Source organism: Triticum urartu, chromosome 2A, assembly GCF_056163025.1.
Source record: "Triticum urartu cultivar PI428250 chromosome 2A, HENAU_Tu73, whole genome shotgun sequence".
NCBI classification, from domain to species: domain Eukaryota; kingdom Viridiplantae; phylum Streptophyta; class Magnoliopsida; order Poales; family Poaceae; genus Triticum; species Triticum urartu.
Window position 1 is genome coordinate 161,701,318 of NC_141874.1, and position 9,750 is coordinate 161,711,067.

Below are 9,750 nucleotides of genomic sequence, written 5' to 3' on the forward strand. Positions count from 1 at the left end.
GCCTTCCACATGATCAACAAAAAGTGAACATTTCGTAACCACATGATATATTATTTGTGGCATTATGTGGCAAATTGCCGCTTTTTTGCACAGGGTTAGCGACTGACTGAACAACATTAGACCGGCCCATTGGTAGATACACAATGTACCACAAGAACCGGTTTTGGGAAGGTTCGTGGCCATCTTGGGAATCTTCTAAAAGGTTCCTCAACTGATTTCCTTTTTTTTCTGTGTTTTCTTTTATTGGCTTTCCGAGTTTCTTTCTTTTTTTGTTTTTCATGATTTAGGTTTCTTTTCAAATTCACAATTTTAAAAAAATGTTTGGGACTCCACAAAAAATATCCATAATTTAAAAACGTTCCCAATTTCAAATTGTTAGCTAATTTGAAAAAATATTTGTATTTTCAAAAGGTGTTCACAAAATTTTAAAATGATTGTGTTTTGAAAAATGGTCATGTTTTCAAACAATCTTCGTGGAATTTCAAAATATGTTACCTTTCAAAAAAAATCACGGATTCAAAGAATTTCGATTTTTCAAAAAAAAACAGACATTTGAAAATTGTTCCAAATTCAAAAAATGAGTTTTCGAAAAACCATGTTTCCAAAAAAATACAAATACAAAATATGTTTGAATTTCAGAAATTGTTTGGAATTTCAAAAAAAAAATCCCGCTTCCGTAATTTGTTCACAAATTCAAAAAATGTTCCTAGTTTTTTAAATGGTAAATTTCAAAAAATGTTCGTGTTTCTGAAATTCTTCAGTATTTCAAAAAATGTTCACGTTATCAAAAAGTTCTGAAAATTAAACATTTTTGCGTTTTCGTAAAATGTTCCATTTTCAAAAAACTGTTAGAAATCAAAAGAAGACAAAACACAGGTTCGCTACATGGTCACTACAGTGCCGTCTCGCTACGATGCGTCTGCATGCGCTGCTGGCTGCAGACCTGAAGTGGGTCGGCCCGCGAAGCTTGTCTTTTGGGCGCGACGAGCGTCCAATAGGTAGGTGCTCCCCGTAACTAACCCTCAAAGAAAAAAAGGTGCTCCCCGTAACTACTTCCCTTAACACAATAAATCCATCACCAATTAGAAAAAAAACATAAATCCATCACAGCTATCGAAAACGAAGCCCGTGCATCATCACATGGCAGTGTCAAATATGACAAAACAAACTGCGTAAATTATCGTTGCACATGCATCGCCGCGAACATGCAAAAACTTAAAAAATATCAGATAATCTACTGTGCTGCACACTAGGCCTGTTTTGACTAGCTGGATACGCACGCTCAACCGGTCGAGCGCTATACCAGTAAAAAACTTGGCACAAGACCAGCTGGTTGCTTACGTTTGTTTCAAGATTTCAAGATTCCGATTCCCGTGATCAAGCCGATCAACTTCAATATTCGCTGCGGTGGCCAACCGCTACCGTTTTGTAACGAGGACACATGAATATATGCATAATGTAACCATGGCGTGCTGCCTGAAAGTACGTACGTACACCCACGTCTTTACAATACACATACTGATAGTTTTTTCTTACACATTTTCCGTGGCTCGCCTGACTCACTCGATCGGCAGGTAGATTCCTCGAACCACCGCCAGTTTTTCTCTCCTAACCAAAGCTCGCGTGCACTTGACCCATGCAGCGCGAGTACGAGACAAACGCCACGGAAGTAGCTAGGGCACACCTCTACAGTCTACTACAGTAATCTAGTCCGGCGGCGATTAGCCTTGGCATTGGCACTGTCGGATTGCTCACAGCCTGCTACCCGGACAAAACGAGCCAAATCGCGAAAAATTAAACTTATAGCACATTTAAGAAGCCATTAACGTCTCGATCGAGCTGGAGCTTGCCGTCGCTCTCCGGCAGCACCGGCCGGATCAGCGAATCTTCCCACGCTACTTCGTCATCTATGTGGCAGTGTGGCAGCTAGCTAGCCGAGACGGACGGATACAGCGCAAGTCTTCGCATCGCGATCTGCCAACTTGCGTTCAGTTGGTGGCGGCCATTTCCACCTTCTTCTCCTTCCCGGCGTCGTCGTCGGCATCCGCGGCGCCCTGCTTGTGCGTGGCCGTGTGGCCGAACAGCGAGCTCATGTCCTCCAGCGTGCGGCCGCGGGTCTCCGGCAGGTAGGCGAAGAAGAACACCCAGGCGAACGAGGCGATGCCGGCGAAGAGGAAGAAGGCGCCGCCGATGGTCATGGCCTTGGACAGCGAAATGAAGGTCATGGAGATCACGCCGCTGGTCAGGCGGTTGACGGCCACGCCGAGGGAGCAGCCCAGCGCGCGCACGTGCAGCGGGAAGATCTCCGAGCTGTACACCCAAGTGACGGGGCCGAGGCCGATGGAGAAGAAGGCCACGTAGGCCATGATGCAGAAGATGCACAGGACGATGGCCCAGGTGATCTTCTCGTCCGGGTGGCGGCTGATGACGGTGAGCCCCGTCGCGAGGCCCACTAGGGAGACGATCATGCCGCCCGTGCTGCTCAGCAGAAGCGGCCGCCGGCCGATGCGGTCGAGGAGGAAGGTGGCCACCAGGATGAAGACTGTCTTGGTGGCCCCGACGGCCACGGTGGTGCCGAGGAGGCGGTTGTCGCCCGTGATGCCGGCGCTCTTGAAAACTCGCGGGCTGTAGAGCACGACGGCGTCGATGCCCGAAGACTGCTGGAAGAAGTGGATGCCGATTCCCGCGATGAGGATGTGGCGCATGGCTTTGGTCGGGGAAAGGATGAGGTCCTTCCACACGCGCTTCTCCTCGCTGCTTCCTTTGTTTTTGGGCACGGCGACCACGTCGCCGTCGAGGTCCAGAGGGATGCCGGCGGCAGTCTTGATGTCGGCGAGGCGCTCAGCGGCCTCCTCGGGCGTGTCGGAAGTCTTGGCAAGAACAACCTTGGCGTCCGCGAGACGGCCCTTCATGACGAGCCACCGGGGAGACTCGGGCATGCCGAGCACCATGAACGCGAGCAGGACGGACGGCACCGCGCCTATGCCGAGCATGATGCGCCAGCCGAGGCGGAGGGAGAGGCGGGCGAAGGCGAAGTTAGAGACATATCCGAGCAGGATGCCGAAGTTGATGAACACCTCCGGGAAGGAGGTGAGGAAGCCACGGGCAGACGCGGGGGACACCTCGGCCGTGTACACGGGCGCGATCATAAGAGCGTACCCCACGCCGATGCCGGCCACGAAGCGGCCGAACATGAGCATGGCGTAGTTGACGGAGAAGCCCATGATGAGGGCTCCCGCGAAGAAGATGACGGCGGCGAAGACGATGGTGAAGCGCCGGCCGATCCAGTCGGACGTCCGCCCCGCCGCGAAGGAGCCAATGAGCGAGTACACGTTGAGGATGCCCATGAGGACCTCCAGCTGGGTGTCGTTGATCTTCAGGTCCTTCTGGATGTACAGCGACGCTCCGCTCATCACGCCGATGTCTGCAGACCCAAACAAACCGTGATCAGCCCATGCAAAGCACGTACGTACGTACCTACCATATGCAACAGATCCAGCCAAATGGTCTGTGCGCAAGAACTTTAGGGCGAGCTAGACGTACCGTAGCCGAGGAGGATGGAGGTCATGGAGGCGAGGATGGCGCAGGCGAAGGCGAACCTCACGTTGCCCTTCTTCTTGGGCTCGACGGCCGCCGGGAGCGCGGCGCGGTCCATCGTCGACGACGCCCCTCTGCTCGCTGCCTGAGGATTATGCCGACGAGGTCCTCCTTGTGTATAGTTTAGTGGTGCTCGAGAGCTGGTTTCTATGTGCCAGTGGAGTGTTGCGTTGCCGGGGAGGGACGTATTTATAGACACAACAGACAAGTTGGGGGCTTCAGCTCAGCTCAGAGCCAAAGACACAAGGGCAGAAGGTGGAATAGTATACGTAGGCGTGGGCCCGCATCGCGGTAACTGGCATGTGGGCCCACAGCATGACCAAGCGTGCCGTTGAATAATCATTCAGCGGTCACCGGGTGGTGTAGCTATCTCCTCTCTTGCAAAATACGCACGTCTCGCCTTGCTGCCACAGTCCCATAGGCGATGCCAGATTAATCTGCCGCACGACCACTTGGGTCTTCGCCTCGTTGGACCGGCGCTCCTGGAGTTGTTGGACGTGGTTATCACCGGATCACCTCCCGGCGCCGATATGGCTGAAATGCTGCATCGTCTCTTTTCTGACGGTCTGAATTTGGTACAAGTAATAATAAAAAATGGGATTAAGATGCATGTGGGGTGGATCAGTCGTCAATTTGCGTGATTTTATCCACCCAAAAGGAAAAGGAGAAGAAATATCTGCGTTCTTTCTCACTAGGGCAGCAGCATCCCCTTTGGATTAGGGCAAATAGAAGGGGAGAAGGCCTCCCTCGAAAGCGAACCGTACAAAGACTTGTAGCGCCACTTTCACCACTCATGCATGCTTGCATTTCATACGCAGTATTGCTGTCCTTTGAGTTTCGAGCATTAGACATGTGCTCCCTTCGATTCCAAAATGATTTAAGTCTTAGGTTTGTCCTAAGTCAAATGTACTTATGTTTGCTCAATACTTCGATAGGATTGCAAACGCTTTTACATAAGCTTCCTAGAAACCCGGCTCAATTTTCAGGGGGGCGGGGCCCCTTCCTCCTTCTTCTTCAATCACAATAATCCATCTGGCAGTGTACGTAAAGCAGGTAGCTTTGTTTACATAGATGTAGCATTGCCCCTATCACACAATATAAGATCGTTCTTCAAGCTAACAATAGTTTCAAAAACAATCTTAAATTGTGAGATGAGGGAGTATACGCCAAGATCTACAACATTAAATGCGTATAGTATGAAAATATATTTCATAAATAATCTCACGTGACTAATTTGATGTTTACTAGTAAATGCGCACGTGCAATGCACGTTGATATTTAGGCAATATATTAATTGCACGCGGATATTAGGTATGCTATTATTTGTGTGTTAATTCTATGATTAGTGCAATATTTGGTATGATATTAATTGCACGTTAAACACGTTGAACGCTCGTCATTGGAGTAGTCTAGGTCGTTGGATTGACTTAGTTGATGGTCGAGATTAGTTGGATCTGCCCCTTTGGGTCTTTTTATATTGACTATTAATAATGTATGTGCAATGCACATTTATATTAGGTAGAATATTAGTTGCACGCTATATTAGGTAAGATATATATGTTGCACGTTGGCATTTGGTAAGATATCAATTACTTTTTTCGCGGGAAGGTAGTATGTTAATTACATGGCAGATTTCATGGGATAACGTTGAGTCAAAACGTGTTTATAACCAATGGCAGTGGTGGGTAATTAGAGCGTTAAACGTGTTTGGTGCTCAACATTGAAGCGATTTGAATCGCTAAATAACATAATTTGACGGTCGAGATGGTTTGGATCTACCCCTTTGGGTCTTTTTATATCGGTATAGATAGATGATATAGATATAGATATATTCTTCTATATACTTGACAAACTTAATTATTTTTTACTATGGATAAACCCAGAGGCTAGAACTCAATTATTTTGGAATGGATGTAGTATTCTCTTGGACGCTCAATATAAACCTTGCTTGTTCTTTTGAATTAACCTGGTAGCGATTCTCTATTATACTCATATAAAAAGGTTTCTTAGTACACCTGGCATTGACATATACATTCTCTTATTTCGCAAAGAAAAAGACAGATACGATCCCTCTATGCTAATGCTAGCAAACAAAACTCCCTCTATTTCATTTTGCTTTGCACACTACTACAAGTTAAAGAAGGCACATTTTTTTGATGTATTGGCTTGCTGTGTCTTGGTTTCGTAATATGCAGTGTAATCCAAAATAACTAAGAAACTGATAAAGGCCGCCATCTAGCGCTATCATGTATATATCTGCCAATAAACTATAATTCAAATGTACAAGTTAATCCACACAGCGCGCCGGAACACACCAACGCCGGATCGCATGCTCGATCACAACCAAAAAGAAACAAATATGTTTAGTTTTTACATGCTTGAATCCAAAAGAAAAACAGTCCGACTGTCCATGCATTTCTGCCCTGCCGGGCCAACAATCCTAATCGTTTCCTTCCCGATCAAGGTGGTGATGTCACCGTCGCATAGGCAGCCTCCACGTTCGCGTTTGTGTATCCCTCGGTCGCGTCCTCGTCGTCCGCTGTTGCAATATCTGGTAGCTGATGGATTGCACGATGATTCTTGCATCGGCATCCAAAGAGTCCACATTCAAGGTCAACATCTTGGCCTCCTCCGCATTGGCGGTGATGTGCAACTTTTTTTCTCGAGCGCGGCCTTCCTCTCTTCAATCATCATCCTCCTCTGTTCGAGCTTGAGCTTCTTGTCAGTCGCCTCCATCAACAGTTTGAACCTCTCCGCCTTCTTCTCCCCCTTCACGTCCAAGCGCTTCACACATGCCTCCTCCTTCTTCGCCAAGATGTCCTCAAACCTCTCCATCAGCTTGGCTGTTGCACCTTCTTGATTCTCCCTCTCCTCCTCCCACTTCTCCCACCGTAAATTTATTCTAACCTTCTTCGGCGGTTCTTCGGTTTGGTCAGTAGGGTCACCGGTTTCTTCCACATTGGCTTGGGCGGCGGTCTTGGCTACGAAAATGTTTCACTTCGGTTGTCCATTCAACTTCAACCAACAATGCATGATGGTGAATGACTTCTTCTTGTACACCACACAAGCATGAGTAGGCTACGAAAGAATGCATATACGGCTAGTGAGCAACAAAACAAATGCATGTCCGGCTAGTGATCAACAAAACTATGCATCTTGGGCTAGTATGAACAAAAATATGCATGTCCGGCTAGTGATGAACAAAACTATGCATCTCCGGCTAATGATCAACAAAACTATGCATCTCCGGCTAGTGATCAACTTACTTGCTCGGTGATTTGAGCACCGCTAGACCACCGTGCGATGAGATGCTTCAAGTGCCCGCAACACTTGGACACGGCCTCTTGGATGGTGTACCATCGATGGAGGGACTTCCATTCACGGTTGCAGATGAGCGCGTCGGAGTAGGGCGCAAAATCCTTTTGTTCATGGAACCATATGTGAATGTTCCCCCAAAATGTTGTGCCCTTTTGCTCCGTGCCATGGATCGGATCAATGCTAGTGGACAATCATGCATCGCACAACAGCTCATCCTCCCGCATGAAGTTTTCTCCTCTACCCTTCTTCTTTGGATCGTCGGTCGTATCATCCAGATCATCATCCTCACTGTCCTCCTCCTCCACCCCCTCCCCCGACTGCTGTTCTCCGGTGGCCCAATGATGTTGTTGTTGTGTGCCATCGACGGTCTGAGTGTAGGACTGTTGCGTGGTCGTCTGGGTGTAGGTCTCCTGCTGCTGGTAGATGCCAAACTGGGTGGGATCTGAGTCTTTCACCTGCCCGTCCCCATAGCTCCCTCCTCCTCCCTCGCCTCCATCGTGGATGATGACCAACATCTCCCTGTCCTCGGCGTCTTACGCCGGCTCCCCCGCTCTAGGCATTGAAGCGAACAGCGTGTAGGCACCCATCTGCTCTTCATTCGACGTCCGTGCCCGGAGGAGAAACAGCGAAGAATACTCGGAGAAGAGCGCGTCGCGTTAACGTCGACAATGTAAGGAACCATACCGGCAGGGGTTCTCAACTGCTTGGCGGCGTAGTAATATGGAGGCTTGTAATTTCCCGGCCACTGCGCGCGTCTGTACTATTGGCACACCAATCTGGTGGCGTCCGCCATGGCCGCCACACCCAACGCCACCACCAGGTCCACCGACGGCCAACCGTTTCTTGATCTTCTCCTCCTTTGCAGCCCTCGCTTTGACGCAGTGATTTTGCCGCGTAGCCGAGCTGATCTTCCGGCGAGCGTGATGGTCGGATCCTCCGGCACCTCCGCTGGCTCCATCTCCGACAGATTCTTCGATGGTTCCATGTGTCGGCGGCGAAAGGAAGGAGAGGTGGGAGAAAAAAGCGGGAATTGGACGGAGAGCGGCGGGAGTGGAAGAAGAGAGTCGGGGATTTAACACGGAAACAATGCGGGAACGTAGGCTCCGCCTTCCTTTTGGGTGGACCAGGGGGCAGAGAGCGACGATTTGCGTGTCCGGACTCCCGCAAAGCCCCCCACATTTGTCTTCGGTTTGCGGGAGAAAACATCGTCTGTGCTAGATGGCTTTTGTGGTCTGTAACAGCGTGGTCCAGACGTTTGTGGGTCGTCGTTGGAGATGCCTAATACCCACTCTGTTCTATAGTACATGAGTATAAGTAATTCATTATGTATTGATCATCATGTGTGTTATGTAGTAATGTGTGTCAGGTGTCAACTTGATTGCATGGGATTTTGGATCGTTCCAAAGTTTATATAATAATTAAATGACATCAACATGTCCATTTAGATATTTCTTCGTGTCAGTCAGATGCCTTTTGCAAAAGCTGTCCTTATTACTCAGGGCTAAAAACTGCAATGCGCATACTAATTAAAAGGCCCCGTTGGAACGGATGAAGTACAGACAACTGCAAACATGCAGCCTGCAACGAACGGGACAAAGGACAACTAGGCATTCTCCAGCAAAGACAAAAGACAACATGCATTACTTGAATCCTAGTAGCAGCCTCTAAGCATGTCACCTGCATGTCATATATCCGCTTGATAAGATTTTAATTAAGGCGCACAAAAAGGAAGTGACCAGCCCGGTCATCTTATAGAGCATAAATGCACGTCTCAAACGGGCCTTAAATGCCCGAACTAATTGGCACCCCCCTCATATCCAGCTTAAATATGGGACGGATATACGGGGCATCCGAGCACGCATGGGTGCCTTCGCCACGTCGGATCCAGCCCAGGCTGGCCTATCTGACCACACATATTTCCTGTCCATCAGCTCGCCTGACCAAAACCTAGCGACTTCATTCCACTCTCCTCCGCCACCCAAGCTCCCGTTCGGAGATCTCGGGTCTTCTCTGGCATGGCGGGCAGCCCATTCGAGTCCTTCACCTCCAGACCCGTCGACCTCGAGCTCATCTCATGCGGCCTCGAGGAATAGATGGCCGTCTGGCTTCCTATCCGCCGCTCTCGGGAGGAGGACCGTGCGAGGCAGCGCTCAGACTCCTTTCGTTGGGAATCCATTGCGTCCGCCCAAATGGCGCATGGATCCGGCGTTGGTCGTTGCCTCACCGGAGGCAGTGCGGCTAGTCTGGCGTCCGAACGCGGTGGCTGACACGCAACCCCTCCATTGGTGCATCGAGGCCACAGACGCACCATGGGCCTTGTTTGACGAAAACATGGCGCGGCGTGCTCGCCGTGCGAGGCACTGGGCGCAGGAGGCGACGGCAGCCCTCGCGGCGGCGGATGTCGGCGAGGCGGAGTCGCATTCTCCGGTGCCCCATATGGTGCACCAGTCCGGGCGCCGCAACCGCGTCATGGTGGATGTCGCCGGCTCGTTCAAGGATAAATCCATCATTAATCTGACGTCCACCGGCACCTTCAGGTTCCAGGCTCTGAAGATGAAGAGTAGGGCATGGGAGATGGCAACGCCTTGGGTCCTGTGAGACGGCTTGTGTCCCATCCCTACTCTACCATGCCGACGACCAGATCAACACTCTGGGGAACGCAGCCGGTCGCCAGACATGGGCACGACGGAACCGGGCGAGCTCTTCTTAAATTAGGTTTCACGTTGCATGTAATAATATGGATTTAAGGTTTCTAATTTGAGGTGTCCGGTTGTAAAATCAAATATTTGAGACGTGATCGTTCACTGTCCACACGTCATTTTCAGAACACGCCCG

At 49.7% G+C, this 9,750-nt stretch overlaps 1 protein-coding gene across 1 annotated transcript; it reads right to left on the reverse strand.

The window, feature by feature from the left end:
• Positions 1–1,483: 1,483 nt before the first annotated feature.
• LOC125536466 (polyol transporter 5) lies at positions 1,484–3,768 on the reverse strand. Its single transcript, XM_048699692.2, has 2 exons — positions 3,544–3,768; positions 1,484–3,424 (listed from the first exon to the last, which is right to left on the reverse strand). The coding sequence occupies exons 1-2, from the start codon at positions 3,653–3,655 to the stop codon at positions 1,989–1,991; spliced, it is 1,548 nt and encodes a 515-aa protein (XP_048555649.1). The 5' UTR covers positions 3,656–3,768; the 3' UTR covers positions 1,484–1,988.
• Between the last annotated feature and the right edge of the window lie 5,982 nt (positions 3,769–9,750).